Here is a 22164-nt window from a genome sequence, read left to right as displayed (position 1 = left end):
ATAACAAAGATGCTAAAAATCGAGGTATCCTATAAATATTATGAATATTTTAGACTAACAAAACGTAATTTTAAAATAGCGTTTTTTTAAATTTATTTTCACGCTGAAGTTAAATAATTTGAACGATATTATATAGCTAAATATTTGATATGCTGAGAGGAAGAATAAATGCAACTACTACAATTTAACACTAAAAAATAGTTGTTTTTTTTTAGACAACTATATATTTATAATTGTTGTAATATGCAAATATATATAATATTAGGCTATTAATGATAATCATGTACATTGTTTGAGAATCTTTAATTTTTCTTAATATATCTTTTTTAATTATTATTATCATAAATAGTAAATCAATTAAAAAAAGAATATTTACCATATAATTGTGATTATATTTGAAGTTATCATAATTTACAGTAAATACTTTTTCATGTTTAAGAGAATTGATATTTGTGACTATAATTGCATGATAAAGTAGTTATGATTAGAAGCCCCATTTTTATTATTGCTATGTTGCACATATATAGTTATTATCACTAACATGTAGCAATAATAAAAATAGAGCTTCTAACCATAACCACTTTATCATGCGATTATAGTCATAAATACCAAACACTTTTATTTTAGTGTATATATCCGTTATATTAGATCGTTTGACGAAGTGTTCGATATAAAAAGAAAACAAAAAAAAAGCGCCGAAACTGCAACTGTGACGTTCCGCACTGATTACATTCAGCGCAGGATAAATGTTGCGGTCGTATGGCTCACACACGTGCGAGCACACAGAAGGAAATTGCCTCGGGAGAACTTATTGACCCGTATTTCATAATAAAAGCCAACATTACAATTGATTTGTGACGTAGCCGTTGCCGTATTGCACAGGTAGGACATCACGCTGCAGCGTTTCGCTATAATAATCTCGCGTGTTCGCAGCTTTTAAAGATTTACGAAAACTTGTTGCACACAGGTATATCGAATTCGCACGTTATTTCCATGAAGGCGCTATGTATAATAATTAGAAAATCATATATGAAACGCGAGAGCGAGCGTTTTCAAATTTTAAAAATTCCCGAGGATTTTATTCTATGAAAATACATTTACATTCTCCTCATCCTAAATATTTTTTATTCTAAAAAGAATCCACTGATTAATTTAATAACAAATTTATTTTATCCGTACACTGGAAAAAAATTGGCTGTTACAACAAATTAGATGGTAAAATATGGCATAACACTTTTAATTGCCTGCAGCAGCCAATTTTTAATTGCAGAAGTCAATTTTTGATTGCGTTAGCCTATCTGCGATATGTCAGTATAGGATTTCAATAGGTTAACGCAATCGAAAATTGACCACTGCAACCAATTAAAAATGCTATGCCATATTTTACCATCTGATTTGCTGCAGCAGCCAATCTTTTTTTTTTCAGTATAACATTTTTATTTTTTAAAATCGGAGAATTGAGTTTTTTCTACAGTTTTATATTGCATATTGAGACATGGACGAGTCTCGTGATCCATTATGATGAAACGCTCCGGATTCTTCCCTCTCTTTATGTCGGAGATCCGCGCGTAGGCGGGTTAAAGGAGCGCCGTCGTGTCTCGCACGTCGTGTTTATCCCCACGTCTCTCGCGGTTTTTCGCCGATCGCTGGTGCAGAGACGCGGCTCTCCCACGTCGCACTCCGAGAATCTTGCCGCACACCCCTCGGTATTCCGGATGCACGATACATCGGGCGCATTCGCGGGAAATTTGTGGGCGACGTGTCGAGTATGTTCTTGGATTCATCGGGTCGACCGGGAATGCCGTCGCTGGTAATTCCTCGCGAGAAACGTCTCTCGGTGTGCGGCCCTGCGAGAATGACATCTTTCCCTTCGGTTTTTTCTTCCCCGATTTTCCACCAAATTGCATTCGCAACGCGCTCACAACGTTAAATGCCAGCTAGCTCTCTGATATCGTTCGTTCGTGTAATACGCGAGCGAACGTGACCGATTACATTGCATGCGGAACGATTCTAGGACGAGTCACACTGCAACTAAGTTTAAAAATATCTATCCCTTCCTGAAACCGATACTTTCGCGAATGCTAATTTGTATTCCTTCAGTGCCGCATCCGGTGTTAGGTCTAAAACGCTTGAAGTTTAATTTTAGCGTAAGAAAGTACGATAGCGCCAACATTTCTGAATATTTTCTAATATTATCACTGTTTTATTTTTACAGCTTCAATCGTCGGTGGTTCCAGCGGCGCACAGTGGTTCGTTCACGAGCTCCAAGGGACAAGAATATTTTTTGGCGGTAAAGGTGCGTCTTATTTATTAACACAAATTACAAAATGGAAAACATTGATAAATCTTAAATCAATCTCTCTCAATAATATAGCTGAGTTGAAATTAATTTAGCTTGATTTTTTTATGCTCGGAAGACTCGAACGGTTCATTGTTAGGTATTATTAAAGGAACAATGGCAACTCTTTGAGTTGAATGATGCTTTGTCACTTTTAACTTCCATATCAAAATGTATTAAAATATAAATTAATCCTTTTCTGTAGTTAGTTTCAAAGTAAACAACGTTCATATTAACGTATGCTTAATGATAATAAACTTAATAATAATAAACTTAATAATAACTTGATAATAAACTAAATTTGAATCAAATATAATATTTGAGTTAAGTTACTTAATTCCGTTGTTTTAGTTAAATTAACGACATATTGAATAAAAGCGACCTACTAAATGATTAAAAAGAAGTCAAATTGAATATAATTTGACGTTATGAATTTAACAATACATCTATTACACTGAACCCTTCGTTACATCGAATCCTTCAGTTCTCATCTTTGATATCGTTATTGCTTTTGGCAATCTTTATCCTTTGACGCGATAAATGCGCGCGAGCGAAATATGCCAGAAGATAGCAAACAGAATAATATTATGTGACATAAAGACTTTGCCGAGATAGATAAGAACTTTCATATTTTCTCCGTCTCTCGACGGAGGAAATACTTCTTTCAAATATGTGAAGAGAAATGTTTGCGAACAAAGGAAAAACGTTTCCCATGTTCGTGATGGTAACGTTACGAATGTGCAAGGGTAACATAAATCTCGATATCTTTTAGTTAATAATTGACAAAGCAAGAGGAATTCTGCTAACGTCGTTATTATTGCTATCATCGGTATTATTTACAGTTTATAGTCAGTTTATTTATTTATTTTTAGTTAAATATTGTTTATTATTTTTACAAATTTGCACTGAGAAAAAGATGTTTAAAAATATATTTGTGATAAATTTATTTATTTGACTGAAATAAATATTTATTTCACTGAAATAAATATTTATTTAAGTACGGGCGAAATAGAATTTTATTCCTAGCAAGTAAACCATCCATTTTATTTTTTTTACCATTAATGAGATATATTTCACAGAAATGTATATTTCCTCATTACAATCAAATTTCGTAACATTTGCCTAGCAATATTTCGACATTTTTCTCTCAGTATGATCACGAAAGGTTATAAACTGTACGAGAATTTTATCAAAATGGAAACGTTTTTAGATCATCGTTAACGTTATTCGTCTTTTTCTTTAATTTTTAGTGGCAGTCAAAATATATTTCTAAACAGCGTTTGTAGCTGCGCTTTTTTGTGCATATCCTGTACACAACGAAACGTTAGTGAATCGAGATGCATCGAACTGTGATTAACAAAAAGAACCAATGGAAATCAAGAGGTGACATTTACTCGACGAATTTACCAATGCCATGTCAAATTCGTTCCAATCTCCAGGTATATTTGAGGTTTATGCTGAATCCCATCCGATCTAACATGTTTACGGTAGTGCATCGAATTGACACAAATCGTCTTTTTGATGCGTTTCACGCTATACATGCAAAACAATATTTTGCTGCTCCAGCTAGAATTATAGCTGTTTTTTGTATCTGATAGAAAATTATGTATCATATACTGAAAGAAAAGATTAGCTGAATATGGCATAGCATTTTTAATTGATTGCAGCAGCCAATTTTTGGTTGCGTTAACCTATGGAAATCCTATACTGATATTGCGGACAGGATAACGCAAACAAAAATTGGCTGCTGCAACCAAAAATTGGCTGTTGCAGCCAATTAAAAATGCTATGCCATATTTTACCATTTAATTTGCTGTAGCAGCTAATCTTTTCTTTCAGTGTACGCATAGAATTTATAAAACAAATCTAAATTCTATCTCTGTCATCTATGTGATTAGATGCAATACATATCCAATATCGCAGTACTTGTTAGAAATTTATCTATTTTAGCTAGTTTTCGTACTTAGATAATTTTCGCTATAACTACAAGATCACTTTTTTGAGTGTAGGTATATCAAAGTTTTTATCCTGCGAGGGTAGAATATTGCGGTCTCAAAATCTTCACTATCTATAAAATAACCGTCTCGATAACGATGCTTGAAATCTTCTGTAACTGTACTTAATAACAGAATAATAAAATTGTAATTGAAATTAACGAAACTTTTACGAATATTTTATTTTTCGTATAAAAGTAAAATATTAAATATTAAATTTTATATAATGTATTTAATGAACGAAGTAATAATGAAAGAATTTCTTATATATTTTATACTATTTTTATTATTATATATATAAAGTATTTGTTGCGATAAATGTTTGTAATGAAGGAAGTGGCTTTTTCTTTCGAAACTATAATCAGCGGAAAATCCCGAAGGGAAATATATGACGAATCGATTCTCATGTAAAATCCTCGATGCATGGTGGAAGTACTTCCACCATGTCCTCGATGAGGGAAATGAGTTTTATTTTGTGACTCGGCTCGCCTTTTTTCGTCTTGCACGAACCTTAGCGCGCGCAGGTAATTGCTTTGAATAATACGATTCCCGAATAACCCCACAGCTTTAACCGCGTTATCAATCCTCCGCGGAACTACGTAGTCCTTGGTAAACATTGTTTGCCAAGGGAACGTCGCTTCAAAGTCCCCTGGATAAATGTCATTACGCTTGTTATGTGCGGCCGCGCTTTCTACTGAAAGAAACAAGCGCACAGATGCAGTAGGGTCCCTTTTAACCCATTCAAAATGGAAACTCCTTCGATTCTCGAAACCGACGTTGTCGGTTCTTACAGAACGTTCTTGGGAACGTATGGCATAGTTAAGCTCCTTACAACCCTTCTGCTGTTGAAGAAGCTTAATTCTGTATTTCTGAGAATCGAATTCTTCTTTTAGATAATTTTTATAATAATTGCTCTTTCGCAACATTCAGATTTATTAAAATTCTTCTCTCTCTTTTCTTTTTTTGTGTCGCTTTAATATCTATAAATTTTTATTATGTAGCTATGCATTTTAGTTTCAAACTTATATCACTTTGCAATAAAGATAATCTTCTTCTCATGAAAGCAGCGTATTCCAAGAAATTGCATAATCGAAAAGCTATTTCCACACGCGACAATAACGTATTTTTTTATGCAATACATGTCATATCGCCGATGTAAAAGTCGAGTATGCTGATGTATCGAGCGTTAAAAAATATTGTTCTTCAAGGAACGTTTTACCAGGTCATGGCTTTTAGTATTTCGTTCTTTCTTTGCGAGTAAAAACTTTGAGTTTCTTTCTCTGTCGATGATCTTTTCCACATGTCTATCTTTTCTGGATTTATATTTCTTTATTTTCTCTCGCACTCCTTCTTGATCTCTCAATACGATCGATGAATCGATTTATCAATGTCAATTAATTATGGGCATAGTCTGCTTTTTAATTTTATTTTAGAACTCAACGTTAAATATACATATTGCCTTCGATCTCAAATTAATAACATTAGTACTGCAATATGTAATATTAATGTACTTAATGTATTTCGATACCTTCAATAAAAACAAATATAAATCTCTAAAGGGGCAAGAGTGTATATTTTACATTTTAGTTCTACAAATCTAATTTATTAAATGGGTGGAAATATGTGTGGGTGGAAATGAAAGACAGATAGACGGACTGAAAGCAAAGATGGTTATAGGAAGCTGAAAGATACATAAGATATAGAAACAGACAAACACATTGAGTTAATTAATTAGAGTTACTTAAGGTAAGGTAATATTGGTTGTTTACCGCCAACGCAAATAGCAAATATCTGCAGATAAATTAATACGATTTGTAATTAGGTGAGGTAGGGAATATACCCTTAACTGAACAAGACAATCAACAATTAGAGTATATCGAAGGGTTCAGTACACAATACGAAAAACGCGGTGCTATTCATCAGGATGAATTGTCGTATCTCGCATTGATGCTGACGTGACGATTACTGTCCCTCAGCAACCCTCCGTTCTCCGATTTTCCTGTTCCTCTTAATCGAGCCAACGATTTCTTCGCTTTGCAGGGGTTCGAGGCGACGCTGAGTGACAGCAAAAAGAAGTACGTCGACAAGGCGAATGCGCTTCTGGCAGCCTGGGAGCATGTCGGCAATTATATTTCTGTGGCACCGCCCGAGGCCATCCAGTCTCTCATAGAATGGGCTCACAGGTGGGTACACGTCGTCCGTCGATCGTTGTTGTTGCATCCGCGATTATGCGACCCTCGATTAACGGGGAACTCGTTTCGCAAAGACACGTACCTACGGGCGAGAGGATACACCGTTGCATAACTGTGATTATTCATTGTCGTAACATCGTTGAAAAAAGGTAGACACCGTGTGATTTCTATATTGTAACTTTTTCAATACGAAATTTTTTATGTGAAATAATTATGCAAATGTTTATATTTTAATTGGAAAAAGGGTGATAAGTTGAACTCATTCAACAACACCAGTAGTCTAGTTTTGTAAAGATATCGACATTAAAGATGTGTGTGTGTCGTACGATCTACATTCTTGAAAGAGGGTGATAAGACGAATTCATTCCAAAATAGTCTAAAGTCTAAAGCATCAGTAGTCTATTTTTATACGTCGGGCTATCGATATTATAAATGTATTGTAATTATGATCAAATTAAATCGTTAAAAAAAAACGTCACGTCTCTACTTTATGATTTTTAATTTTCAATTACGTAATAGTTGTACAAAAGTTTGTATTTTAATTAAAAAAAGGATGATAAGAGTTAAACTCATTCAACAAACCAATAGTCTATTTTTGTATTTTTGTAAGTTGGAGGAAATTCACGACATTTTTATCGCGTGTAATTTTTTAAACGCTTTTAGAAATAATGAGTTCAGTTAGTGAGAATTTTTTTAACATCCTTTTAGTTTACATTACTATATCATTATCTTATTTAAGTATTTAAATAATTGAATGTATAATGTCGGGACCAAGTTATATTTATACCACTTAATTATGTTCATTATTATTGCATTATGAGACCTCTCCGCCCGTATATGACCCATTTAACGCATAGCATGTACACAGTCGACTTTTTTTATATTACCGGCCGGAGCTTTTTTGACACAAAGGTAGCGTGAAACGAGTTTCGATGTAACAGCGTCGTTCTACGGCAGATGAACGTGATGAGAGAGAGAAAAAGCGTAAGAGAGATAGAGAAGTGGAGAGAGAAACAGACTGCACTGAGTAATGAATCTGCACGTATGTAGCACCGTCATACAAACGATCCCGGAATTTTGAATAGCAATGCGACGCAAATTCACGTTAACGTGACGGGTATACAACCGAGGCACCCTACGGGTACAGGATGGTCCAAAAGGGATACGCGAGAACATTATTCTTCGTGAAGTTTCCAGTTTTCCGTAATGGAGGTCTGATTAGCGAGCCGTTCGGCATTGTTGCTGGTGGATGAATTAAATCTTGGGGGTGAATTAGACGTGAATAAGTAATTTAAATCTTGTTGATGAATTAGACGTGAATAAGTAATCAAGAAGCCCGACTTTTAATCTAATTTTATTTTCAATGAGTTTTTCGTTCATGATTTTATGATCGCTAATGCTAACAAATTATAGCGCGAACTAACAGGATCTAAATTAACTCTCCTTTTCATCCAACACACTCTTTCTTAAAATATAAATCTAATTATATAACATATATTAAATATTATTGGTTTAAAAATGAATTGAAAGAGAAAAAGAAAAGTTACCAATTTGTTCAGGAGGATTGTGAGGCCAAAAACACATGTATATAATATTTATGCTTTAAACAAACTACATACATGTGAAAGTTGTGTTCATGACATTTTTATTGAGCAACATATTTTTATAGATTATTAATTTTATTTCATATTAGTTTTATTGTTATAAACAAAAATTTTTTAAATATGTAATAACAAAAATCTAATTTTTTTATATAAATATTTTAAGTACTAAAAATGACTTATGCAAAGTTTCATTGAGATTCACCAATTAGTTTATAACAAAAAATTTTTTATTTATTTATTGACCAATTAATGTCTGCATCTCAATGTAATTTATGTAACTTTACATAAATATTTTTGAATTTATAAAGTACTTACATAAAAATTAAGCTTTTTATCATTATTTTATATAATACATTTTTATATATTTCTATTAGAGTACAAATTAAGGAGTTTGCTCCTTAATAGAAATATTACGATTTGCATAAAAGTTCGATATTATATTCTTAGCAGCATAACACATTCACAGTTAAAATTTTAAGGAATTTGTCTACATTGTTTGTAAGAAATCTAAAGCTAAAGGTCGTGATTTTTATGTATATTCTTGTAAGTTTTAAGGAATTTGTCTACATAGTTTGTAAGAAATCTAAAGCTAAAGATCGTGATTTTTATGTATATTCTTGTAAATAAGAATAAGACAGATATATAACTATGATGATTCTTACGTTGTAACTTCGTAAATAATGCTACCATCTGAACAAAAACTTTTCATTATAAACTTTATATATCAATAAATAGTTAGTAAAAGCACGATTAACTGCACGATTTCTGTGTGACAACCAATAATAGATCAAAAACCTATTGCCGTCCTTTGTCAAAAGTGTTAGATTTCATTTGTCTCATTCTTTGTCTTATGATTTTGTCTCATTCTTTTTTATGCATAAATAGAAGAGTCGCTTCCCTTGCCGCACGCCCCTTGCAAAAAGTGAGCAAACTCCTTAAAAAAATATTATTTTGTATTGAAATAACTTTTGATCCAGATGGTTAACTGTCTCTAATTTTTTTGTATTACTTTTAAATTTAGAATAATCTGTAATTTTTTCAAGTAATTCTTAACATATTGCATTTACCTTACAACCTCCTTAAACTCTATACGGGAATTCTGATTTTCCAGAGTGCAGATATCTCTTTCTCTCTTCTCTTTTTATTTTAACATTCAGCTTCGCGATAGGCACCGCCGATGTAGGGTGCAAAATGTTGGAAAACAAATGTGAAAACAAGTCCGCGCAAACATGTCCTGCTGCCCGTTTTTTCATATTACGACTCACTCATGTTATTGTCCTTCTTTGTGCAGACATACATTGACAATTGTATTGCGCGGGGAGTGGCCGAAATTGTCACCAGCCTCCAAAACACACCTCGACGTACTGCTGGCGAGGTGTATAACTCAGCTGGTGCAACATCCCGCTGCATCCAGGTGTACCACTTTGCGGGCTTTGGCGAACAATCCATGGACGCATCGTCCCGGCCTCGACAGCATACTTCACGGCCAACCGGATTCCGAACATGAAGACGGTAAGAAAAAACGAATTGATATCACCATTTCGATATATAATGATTTTAATCCCGTTTTAAATATAAATAAAAAGATCACCTATCATCTTATAATATCATCTTGTGCCCAATCTTGGAAAAGTAGGTTGTTTGAACAAGTATATTTGCGCGCACCTGTCTAACCCTTAACTTAACTCGGCGTTACTAAAGTAGAAATGTAGCACAATTATTAAGGTGGAGTTTATTAAAAACCACAGTTAATCTTAGAATTAATCTTAAATTGTGTGGTAACATGAACTTTTTAGAATATTTTAAATTTTCAATCTTTAAATTATATTCAAATTATATCAATAAAATTGATAAAATCTATTTTAAATAATTTTAAAACTTTTTTTATTAACAGTTGGAAAATAGTATTATGTTTATAGTACCTGGGACTTATTATACTGTGGTTTAATAATGCCAGATTAATTACGTTACTTACTGATTGATGTAGAGGTTCATGGAATCTTAATTTTAAATATAAAAATTGGGAATGATAATTGTTCTCTATTTTGTATGCATATTCTTTTTAGCATTAATTGTAGATAGAAAAAATTATTTGTTTTTCTAAAAATATATATAACTGATCAAAATTACACACAAAATGAAGCAATCTTCCGGAGACTACATTTATTTTAAAGACAAATTCACTCACACATTGATAGATACATATACAAATATACGATAATAATCTGTCTTTCATATATTAGATTCTTAATTATTCTTGAGTGCAATCACTAACAAGATTATTTTACTTATTCAATTGTGTCTCTTCAATTTCTTAACTTTGTTCAGCTATCTTTAAATCACTATATATCGCGAATTTACAGAGAAAACTAAAGTGTCATTTATATCATTATCATTTATACCAATATTATTCGAGAAACTTTTGTTTTCTGCATACATTCATAATGTTTATTTCATGATTTTATTTTAATTGTGACCAAACTGCGCTTTTGATTTTATTTTAATTCCGACCGAGAGTAGTCGGTGGTGCCTGAATAAGTTCTTTAATAATTAAATTTAATTAGCAAATGAATTCATCAACGATATATAGTTTTCTCGCATCCTGTAAATAGTTGCGGCGTTGTTGAATGGCAACCACAGGAAAACGTGTTTTCAGAATTCTGCTGTTCGGAGGATGGCGAGCTGCTGACGATGAGACTAAAGATACTCTGCGAGGACCGCTGCGAGGACCTAGCGGTGAACCTCGCCGCCGCGTGCGTGCGCTCCCTCAGACGAAGCGATCAGCTGCGGTCACTCTCGGAGTCTCATCATGTCCACTACATGATTGACGTGTACATCGTCCTCTTGTACAAATTGAAACGCACGCAAGATATTTTCGCTCAAGTAAGTGTCGATCAAAAATGTCAGATTATTGCAAAGAATGTTCATTCGATTTCAATTGTTAGAAGTTGCTAAAGTACAAAAACATACAGATCTTCAAATTTCAAGCAATATCCTCAATCCGAGAATATTTATCTAAGGTAATTTTTCGGCGAGAAAATGAAGCTCAACCATAGTAGTTTCTTTACTGATCGAGAATATCATATTTTTTTTTTATTTTCTTTACTGTTTTAAGAAAATATTGGAATAAATTCATAATATATCTATATAATAATTTTAAATAGTAAATTATAGAGAGAGAACAATCAATATATATACAACATTTAGTTCAGTACAATTCAATGCACTATCAGGTAATTGTTTACACAAAAAAGAACTATTCCTGGGTTAAACCAATTTATCTACTTCGGAGAAGTAAAATTATGACACATCTAATGCTCCAAGAAAGCATCATCGAAAATATCAGATTGCTATGCCATGAATCACATTGACCTACTTGCTTAATTTGCCAAGATCTGCAAAAGTATGAGGATGTATTCAGAAAATTTAAAAATATATTTTTCAAACGATTGGAATCGTGGGAAAGTAGAATTATGGTAAATGAGTTTAGAAGGTCGATTCGTTTCTTTGAAGAAAGGCGTGTTTTGCGTTCTGTGCGAATATTGCCGTGCTGGAATTCATAACTGCGCTTTGTTACAGTTAAAATTAATGGACCTCAACGACGGGCTTGAATTGGTCCAAAGGCTTAGCGGTGAGAAGCCAACGAAGTATGGAACGGCGCGTGTTTGGAGAAATTCGATAAAGGCCGCGGAATTGGTCGCGCAGTATCTCGTTACTGCCGGGATGGTTCGACCGGTATCGGAAACCGGTGCAAATATTTTGGAGCAGATTTTGAACTCTTGGGCGCTATTGCACGCAAAATTGAAGGACGTTGCACTGACTTTGCCTGGCATGATTAGAAAATTAATTGAACCCGCAGAAAGTGCTCAACATATTTATATCTTCTGTGCAGTACTTGCAAAACATGTAAGTAAAGATTTAATCTGAAAAATTTAATATTTAAAAAATATTACAAAATATTTACATATATGGTTTTTTCATTTTGCTAGATATATTTTGCTAAAGATATTAGTAAAAAATTGTATTGTGTACGAATAGAATTATCAAAAAAAAATAAAAATATATTAAAAGTTAATAAAATGCCAGAAAAATCAGATTTTATTTTATTGTACGTTCAGAAGAAAAATTAAATAATTCTGTTTCAATTAAACGAATATTATTTTTCTTGGATTTCTTTTTAATTGCAGTTTGGCGAGAGTATAAAACCATTGGTGATCGAACTGTACATCAGAGCGTTAACAACAGATATGAACGAGTTGGAGAGTCAGAAGGCGAAGTCGGACAAGGACAAGGTGCGCGAGACCGCCAAGCGTCTGAGCACGCAATTCCTTAAATTGGCGGACGTAGTAGACAGCAGTATTGGCATCGCAAGAGAATGCGTTTTGACGGCATTCTCCTTACATCCTACCAGAACCTGTTACGATAGAATAAAGGAATTGGCGGTGGCGTGTGGAAAGGCGAAGGAAGATGGCGGTTTGCAAGAGGAGATTAAAATCAAGGAGGAACCTAAAGAGGAACCCAAGGAAATTATAGAAGACGATCATCTTCCTATATCAGCCATTGAAGTTGAAATAAAATCCGAGTTAATAGAAAATGATAATGTCACGGAAACATCCTTGATGCCTTCACTAAGTTCGGCAGTTTCGGAAGCGCAGCCGTTGCATCAAAATTTGATCGTGGCAAAAGCCGTAGATTTTCAAAACGATCACATAACGAAAACATTCGAACGGACTGATCAATTGTTAAAGAGTCTGTTGACGACAAAGACTCCCGACATGAGATCGCCTGACATGACAATACCAACAACGTCAACCAGCAGCAAGTGTTCGTTACATTTGAAGCGTGAATCTTCATCCGAGATGCTCGGCGAGCTCTGTTTTAATTGTGACGAATTCTCCGGCAGTAACCAACTGAACGACGATAAATCACAATTGGGCGAAACGAGTACGATACCAGACAAGAACGTAGAGAGAACGTTAGACGCGTTGATCCTGATCAAGGGCGACGCGGTGACAGGCTCGGCAAATTACGATGAAAAGTCTGTACCCTGCCAAATTCTGGACGGTAAAAAATTGGGTTTGTCACCACAACTATGCGACGATCTAGCCGTAGTACTGAGTAGTCCGCGTTACCATATGCTCAGCTGGGTGCTGGACTGGAAGGAGTTGAAGAATTTATGCGAGCGATATCTGGAAAACGCTGAAGAAATGCGTAATACGAACAAAGAGCTTAAATATCTGAACATTGATTACTCGCAGTTCAAGGATTGGCCATCGGAAGACGATACTAAGGATGTCTTTTTCGGTATCGAGAAAGGCTATGAGCAGTGGGTTGACTTACCATCCGATAGTTCCGAGCAATTCGGTAGCTTTCAGCCGGCGGCAGGCTATAAACGTTCCTCGGTGCGTCGCAGTTTAGATGATACTACCACGGACTCCGACAGTGGTAGTGTATTACGAGTACCGCGACGTACCGCACGAGCGCGGAAGATCCGGTTGGAATCATCCGAAAGTGAATATGACAGTGTTGAACGTAAACCAAAGCATTTTAGGAATAGGATCAGCTCGGTGTCGGATAGCGACAGTAATACGCAGGACAGCCAGACTGACAGCTTGGGTAGCGACGGTTGTCGGTTAGAAAACAAACAGAAATCCAACAAATCTAGCAGCAAAGAGCCCAATAAAAAACGTTCGAAGCCATCGAAGCTCAGCGTCGATTCCGTCTCACATTTTCATATGTTAGTAAATGACGAAGTGCGACATTCGAATACGCATGAGGATGCTAGTGGCTCTGACGTTAGCAGCAATGACATCATCACTCTTTTTTCAGCCGATATGGACGAAAACAAACGTGAGACGATCAAAGGATCAGCGTATGCTGCCTCGGCACCATTCATTCTTACTGAAAGGCGAAGCGATCCAGCAGTGCTCAAATCTCTTAGGATGTTCAGGCCGCAAAGCTCGAAAAAACCGACGAGGATCTCGCAGATTCTGCAGAAGAATCTGTTACATAAGAACAAAGATACTAACAACGGCAACCGGACGGATGCCGAGCAACAAGCAACCAACAATATTACAAAATTTGCGCCCTTGTTGAGCACGCTAGATCTAAATCCAAGGATTGTGCTGACACGCGCGGATGAGGCAGATCTTAAATTGGCGAGCCGTGGCAAAAAACCTCAGCAGCGGTTGAGTAGTGGTGACATTACTAGCGAGTTGATCAACATACAGAAGACAATGCCGTTTCCGTCAAATAACAAGGGTGTAATAACGTATCAGAAGAAAAAAAACCAGCGTGTCGCGAATGGCAAGAATAACGCCAGTGAAAAGAGCTGCCCCGTGATAGTCGACGGACGTCGCGACAATCGTCGTCATTTCGTTAAATCCAACTTTAGTAAGAACAAGTATGGTATTCTCGATAAGGCCGTTAGGGATTCCGATATATTGGCCAAAAATGTGCCTGGTCTGAATTCGTTGGATATGATGGTACCGCCGCAGCAGCATTCCACAGTAAATGTTGTCCAGTTCAGAAATAGCGTGCCGCAGAGCCCGAGTTCCGCCACGAGCACATCGACGGTCATTAGCGTCAGTGGTAGCACGCCTCCGCGGCCGACGCGCACCCCAAGCGTGGCAAGCAACCAAAGCAGTAGTGGCGGTGGCAACAGCAGTATACAGCTGCCGGGTACCCCGTCTTCAACAGGCGGCCACGACAGCGGTGTCGGCATGAGTCCAGCGGGCCAGACACCACCACTGAGATCATCATCAAACCTTGGGACGCCTGATACTATCGGCGAGGAGGGTAATCAGCCATTAGATGCCGCATCACCGACGACTATGGGTTCGACGATTCCAACGACGATGGCTGCCAATAACATCTCAATAGTCCAACTCGACATTGCTGCTACCGAATCGTCGAGTCCGGTGAGAACGATAACGCACATACGTCGCGCAAGTAATCAACAGAACAACCAATCACCGAAAAAGTCACCCTCCTCGCCCGCAAGCGCGGGCGTGATCACAGGCACAACAATGACTACAGCGACGACCACGATGTCTTCGGGCGGACTAATTACGTCTGAGTCATTAAAGGTTATCTGCAAAGATGGCAGTTACCATCTCGCATCTCGTAATCCCAATCAAATTGCTTCCAACCAGAGAAACCTTTTAGGCCTGCAAAATTTGGAGGACGGTAGCGGCACAAACTTCACGCGACAGACAACGCAACGCGGTGCAGATGTGACAGGCGGTGCATCGTCCAACAGAAATACTTATGATCGACTGGCCGGCACTAGTCCCGTGAAGAATACATCACAGACAGGCCAGAATGCCGGTCTGCCCAAGTTCCAACAGGCCTTCCGTAAAACTCCTATGTACAGTCTGTCAGCCGATGCGACTGCAAGTGGAGTTGCCAATGCTGCAACAGATACATCGCTTAGCGGCGTTCAACAAACGACGACGACATCCCCGCAGAAGACAACGACGAATCTGTCGAAAGCGGTACAGACATCTGTGCCAAATAATCAACCTCAACAACAACAGCAAGCGAATACTGGAAACGTCAACGTACAATCGATCATTCCGAATCTGCAACTGCCATCCGGCAGACCGATAGTTAATATTGTACCGAATTCCGGTAATAATGGTCCAGCGAACGCCTCCATCGGTTCGAATCAGGCCACAAATCAAACGCTCACACAACTCGTACAGAATGCCACCTCGTCGAATACCGGTGTTATATACGCACACAAAGTGATAACCAGCAATAATCCGAATCAACTCAACATCCTCCCACCAGCGATCATATCGCACGCCAATTCGGTACCGAGTGGCAGATCTCCCGTAGTAAAGGTTAACATCATCCGTGGTACTCCAGTCAGACAACCTCACGGGACAAATCTCACGGGAACAACTATACAGGCTGTTTTGACACCAAGATTGCAACAACAGCAACAGCAACAACAGCAACAGCAAGCTGTAAGAACAGACAGTCTAATCGGTTCTCCGATTGAGGTAAATCAAGTGAGCTCGACAACTCTGGAACAGTTACGGGAGTTCGAGAGTGTGCTGGAGCAAGTAAAGGAGAGAAGTATCCAACCGCAGCAGTCTCATCAGTCGATCTCTAATAGCGCGACTACAACAGCTGTGCAGACGCAGACCACCACACAACAGACTCAGGCAAGCAAACGGCAACAGATATCCGTTAGTACTTTGGCGCAACAACTGATGATGCCGACGCAATCCAGTGCGAATAGCGAGCCATTTGCCAGCAACGGCAATAATGTGGCATTTCAACAGGAATCTGTATACTCGCAGAAGGCGATCTCCTTGACTTATGTGAATCCGAACAGCGGTACCGCCAAAGTAGCGACCAATTCCACGACACCGGTTGTCGTGGTCACCAGCTATTGTCCAGCAGCGTCGCCGGCACTGAGCGTCACATCTCAGAGTTCCTCGAGTCCATGCGTCACACCGGCGCCAGCGCCAATACCGTCGGCCGGCAAAACACCATCGACGTCGCCGTCCACCGCAGCTGGGACCACCAGCGCCAAAACCAATGTGAAAAAATCGACACCCAAGGTAGTCAAGAGTAGCGCCACCAATACATCTAAGGCATCACCTATACCGAAACCACAGCAGAAACCGCAGGAAGACGAACAAACTGCTCAAAGGATCTATGCGATTCTCGATGAGTACGCTGAACAGCTGAGAAACTCGCCGGATCTCAACAACAAACCGGCGCCCCGTAGAAGATCCAATCCGCCGACTAATCCGAATCAATCATCAAAGAGAAAGAAATCAAGTTCCAGTAAAGCCAAGCCGGTGGGACAGCAGACTTCTGAACTGAGCCCAACTACAGACGATCTTGGTAGAACTATGGGTAGCGAGGATTCGTCTAGTGGTATTGTACATGTACAGGACAGTCCAGCTGGTTTCCCTGCACCAGAGGAGCCACCGAGCGCGGAAGCGAACGTAGAAGTGCGCAATTTGACGAATGATGACATCGAATTAAACGTGAAGCGGCGTAATCTCATCTTTACGGAGCCAGGCTCGGGCCAACCGCGTGCGTTAATTGTTCAAGAAACGCTGCAATCCGGTTCGGTGAGTGTTAGTGAGGCGCTCGCCTCAGTTACGGGCAAGCAGTTACTGATGCCTACCAGTTTCGTGTTACCGTTAATGAAGGGCACCCAGCATCAACTTACTATAGTATCCGGTTCTAAATTGTTGACTATGCCGACTGTACGCACGGCCAGTGGTACAGTTCCCAACACTCTACTGTTACAGTCCATCCTCAATCAGAACAAACTTCATGTTCAACAACCGCAAACTGTCAAACAGATGAAGATGCAACCTACCCTGCAGACGTTATCGAACAACAATCAGACACTAACTGGCGCGCAGAATGTTCAGAGCACACCCGTGGTAATATCGCAGAGCGGAAGCACACAGTTTACTGGAGAGGTAGGTACTGTGACTGTGTCTACGTCGGATAAGCCGAGCGTGATCAATGATCTGACATTGAAGAATGATGTCGCTGGTAACGCGATGACGGTCGAATCAGCACCGACAAACGCTATTGTGGTGAATAAAAATAATCCCACCCTCAGTCTGATCGGAACACGGAATATCAACGAAATATCAGACAACCAACAAATATGCGGTGTCATCACCAGCAATCCGACGCTGCAGAGTACGAGATTCTTCAACTCGAACATACATAAATTACCATCTAACCTGAAAGCGGAAAACGTGGTCTGCATTGCGCCGGCTGCTACAGTTTCTCATTCGCCGGAAAAGAAATCTCAGGATGGGATACACACCGAGAAGCCGGTATCTCTACAGACGGATGCCATTGCGCTTGCCTTTACTCAGCAGACTGATATGAACGCCATGCTAAACGATGCGAATCAACAGCAGAAGAACACGAAGGAAGCGTCTACCGAGATAACATCCGGTACCAAAATTATTTCACCAAAAATGTTAAAGAGAAAATTCGACAACACTATCGGCATACAGGAAAACATATCGTCGAGAACTTTGATCTCTACGAGCATTGCTACATCGTTACAGAATAATACGAAAATTGGTAAGGACTTGTCCGACATATAGTAGAAATATTATTTTTTGTATGAATTGCCACATTAGCGCATTTTTTTATGATACGTTAACACATTAATTGCAATTTGATGTAATATGCATTGGAATAATTCCCAATTATTGTTTTTAATGTCCAAAATTATTTTGATTATTTATTATGATTGATCAAATAGTTGGAGTAAAAACAGAGTTAACTATCATGAGTTTAAGATATATTTTCTGCATATACGTTCCTCTAGTCATTAAAAAGTTAGGTTTTTATTTTTAATACTTTTTTAATTTTTAAATCTTCATTTATTATTTTTGTTATTTTTGTATTTTTTTCATGACATGATATATAAAATGTTATACTATATAATAACTCATTTATTACCTTTTTGCTCAAATTAAAAAAATATTGATATACAAATAAACAAATTTTTATTTAATATTTTTTTAAGATAACTATAGAGGTGTTTCTTTTTCAAATTAATTATAGATTGCGTAACTATAATTTATAGAAAAATGAATCTTTGACAAACAATATTGTGTGAGCAATATATTTTGTATTAGAACAGCTTATATAGCATGTAATGTAATAGATTCTCGGCATCAGATATTATATATGTACAATTAATTCTTCTCGTATATTGTTTTTATAGATTCTATGTCTTGTATTACTTCCTTAAACAAGCAATCGAGCGTTATCGATAGCACAACGCAGTTCCTGGTAACCGGTGGACCGAGCAGTTCAGACAGCCAAGAGTCATCTGTACAGCAATCTACTGAGACAATCGATGGATCCTGTAAAGTTGGGAATGGGCTGCTGTATGAAAACGCACGTTTAGAGGGATGGGAATCGGAAGGAAAGATATCGCCAGATACACCATGGAGATACGTTCCTACACCGATGAGTGTATTAAACAATGAGCCGTTGAAAACATATTCCAGGTAATAATTTGAATTATATCGAGTATATTGTAAAAATTTATGTCCATCTAATTGAAATATTATCTAAAGCCAAACCCCTTTTGAAATCTTAAAATTTTTAACAAAGAGAATTCTACTGGCCATGATCAATTTCAGGGACGACAACTCCGAGAGTGTACTGCAGATTATCAACAAGGGCCAGGGCATCGAAATGGCAGCCGGACAGATCTATCCATCGAGCGTGAAAAAGTACTTCATGAATCACACTTTAGATACTTCATATTCCAACAAGAATTTAAAATCGCAGCTGAATCCTAGATTAGATCGCGAACTAATGCAGCAGAGGATAGAGAGAAAGACTCCATACGAACTCAAGGTACAAAAGAGCTTATCGGAGGAATGCGAAGATTTGGGAGTTGATGAACCTAGCACTAGTGAGCTGTTTCCCGAAGCAGATTTGTTATTCGACACGAATCATTCTCCGTCGTTCGATCATTCTTCGCAGGATGCGTCCTGCAGTCAGCCCCTGGGCATGAAACCGTACAACAGCTCATACTTTCGGTCTCTGGATTCATCTAGCGGCAGTAGGGACGCCAGTCCAACAAACGATTTCAAGATAAGTGAACGCAAAAGGAACGTGAATCAACGCGCGAGAGTCTTAAATTCATCAAAGAGAGGAAAGCGAGAGAAGGAGGATCTGCACTTGGACATTTCGGCGAAACATATGCGATTGACCTTGGACAATCTAAGTCAGGATGAAGCATCGAACAGCAACTCAGATATTTCCAGGCTATCACCCGCGAATCTTGGCTCTTTGGAAAACGATTCGTCAAAAGATATGAGTCATCGCGTGAAATTGACTTCGAGGATCGGCTCGAAAGAAGGAACACCCAGCAGTGTGTCCAGCATACCATCTAACATGAAACTGGACATCGACTTGGATTCGGAATCGTTGCCGCCCAGCGTTAACGTTAACAACACTTCGGCAGTAAGTTCGGGCGACGAAAGTTTAACTCTCTTGAGCAGTAATACTGCGGACCATCATACTATACCGTCGCCATTGTCACCGTTGGTTGCGGCCGGGCCGCTGCTGTCCACGCACAATAAGTACACATATGCCAATAAAAAGCGCGTATCATCGTCCAAGATGCGTATGGACTACATGGCATGGGAGAGCCCAATGTCCGAGCGCACAAGATCCAGCAGCGACGATGAGGACTCCAGCATCAGCGAGTCTATCAGTAGCCAATTGGAAGACAACATTACGTTGAGCAATGGCTTGGAGGATAGTGTACAAACGTTAAAACCTTTGTCGTCCGATCGGCATTGCACCTACATAAAGAAAAAGGATAAACTGCAGATGAATGCTGCAAGAATGATCTTGAATCGCGCCGATCATAAATCGACGACAGCAGCAGCGACGGCGCTTCCCAAACGAATTTCCAAGGTTGAATCGATAGCGATGACAGAGTCAATGGTAATATCAAGTGACAAGGCATCGGAGGCATCGGAGGATGAAGCGAGTAATATCGTGATGATGGAGCAGACAGATTGCCGCGCCAGAAGGTCCAGTTTGCGTTGTCACGTAAAGAAAAATTGCGCGTGCTGCAACGGTTCACCGGAACGACCGAAAAAAAAGACGACGGCAACAACGATCAAATCGACGGATCACAAACTGAAGAAGCGGTTGCCATCGAAGCAGCCTGGCAAGAAGAGGTAGTCCTAGCGATCGAACGCTCGCGCGAGCATCGCAACGTGTTGTTATATCATTAGCATGTCGTCGTCGTCGGTGGTTTACGATGCGACGACGATGCGGGCGTTTTAGCGCGATCGAAACCGGGCCGGGAATTTGACACTTTTCGCTAAAAAAAAAAAAACATGATTCGGACAGCGAACAATTTTATTCGCGGATCGAAAGATCTGTAGCGATGGCGATGATTGTAAATATTATCAAAAACGCGCTTAGACGCAAGTTCCGTGAATCTATCACTTATAATATTTGGAACATTCGGCGGCTGCACTAATACCTGCAGAAGGCAAGCAGGTGGGCTTAAGTGCGAGCAAAAAAAATATTCTCCATGAGTTTAAATTAACAGTGGATCTACTTCACGTCGATATGCGTGCTGTATGCATGCATATTAATGTATGTATGAATGAATGCGTGAAAGAAGAGAGAAAGGATGGAAGTATAATAGACATACGATTTACTACTAAATAGTTCTCGTCGATAACAGTAGATCCCTCTACCATTAGGTGTTAATTACGATATTAGATTGTAAGGTACAGATCATTTATGTATGACAGACTTAGATTTTAAATCGTTAAGGACCGTTTTAGCGATGCAATCTAGTCAAGTCGTTTTTGTGGCAAGGAATAGGCGAAAAGTGAACAAAGCGTTAAGGTAAAAAGAGCAAGCAAAACCATAACGATCGTTAATAGATCCATCGCAGAATAAAGAGAGAGAGCCTGAATTTATATAATTCAATTTACAGTATGTCTATCATGGCAAAGCTATTCCACGTTGTAACATGGTGTGGTCAGACTGAATAGACAAATAATAATAGTTCTCTTTCCGAAAAAAATATTAGGATATAGTAACAAGGACATGCGGTCTCTTTGGGAGTCGCATCCGTCTTTGCCTTTCGTGTAATGCTTACCTATATCTGTATAATTCTAACTTTATATAGAGAGAAAATTGCCGCTGTAAATTCTCGGCACTCTGCTCTTAGACGACCCACGAAAAACGCGGAGTTAATTGGATAAAGCCCGATAATGCCCGATTCAAGCGTGCGAGGCGTATGAAGTGGGGGTTAGAAAAAAGAAAGAAAAAAGATGTAGAGTGGCAATAACATATTCTACGGATCATTCTAACAGCTGTCTGTTGTACGGCCCGACCATACCTTGTCATGGTGCATGTAAAAATCCACGATTGTACATTGCGTAGATAATTCATTAAAAAGGTATAATATTATATATATATCGCTGCACTTTAGTACAAAAACGCTTCACTTTGTTTCAGATGAGAATGATAGA

At 38.3% G+C, this 22164-nt stretch overlaps 1 protein-coding gene across 1 annotated transcript; it reads left to right on the top strand.

Moving 5' to 3' along the window:
* Positions 1-1768: 1768 nt before the first annotated feature.
* Positions 1769-21042, top strand: LOC108768384 (uncharacterized). Its single transcript, XM_018518785.1, has 9 exons — positions 1769-1810; positions 2216-2296; positions 6373-6515; positions 9420-9640; positions 10785-11011; positions 11708-12034; positions 12316-18211; positions 18864-19152; positions 19288-21042. The coding sequence occupies exons 1-9, from the start codon at positions 1769-1771 to the stop codon at positions 20849-20851; spliced, it is 8790 nt and encodes a 2929-aa protein (XP_018374287.1). The 3' UTR covers positions 20852-21042.
* Positions 21043-22164: the final 1122 nt, after the last annotated feature.

The sequence above is a fragment of the Trachymyrmex cornetzi genome, unplaced genomic scaffold (assembly GCF_001594075.2).
Source record: "Trachymyrmex cornetzi isolate Tcor2-1 unplaced genomic scaffold, Tcor1.1 scaffold793, whole genome shotgun sequence".
NCBI classification, from domain to species: Eukaryota; Metazoa; Arthropoda; class Insecta; order Hymenoptera; family Formicidae; genus Trachymyrmex; species Trachymyrmex cornetzi.
This window is presented reverse-complemented; position numbering and strand designations above follow the sequence as displayed.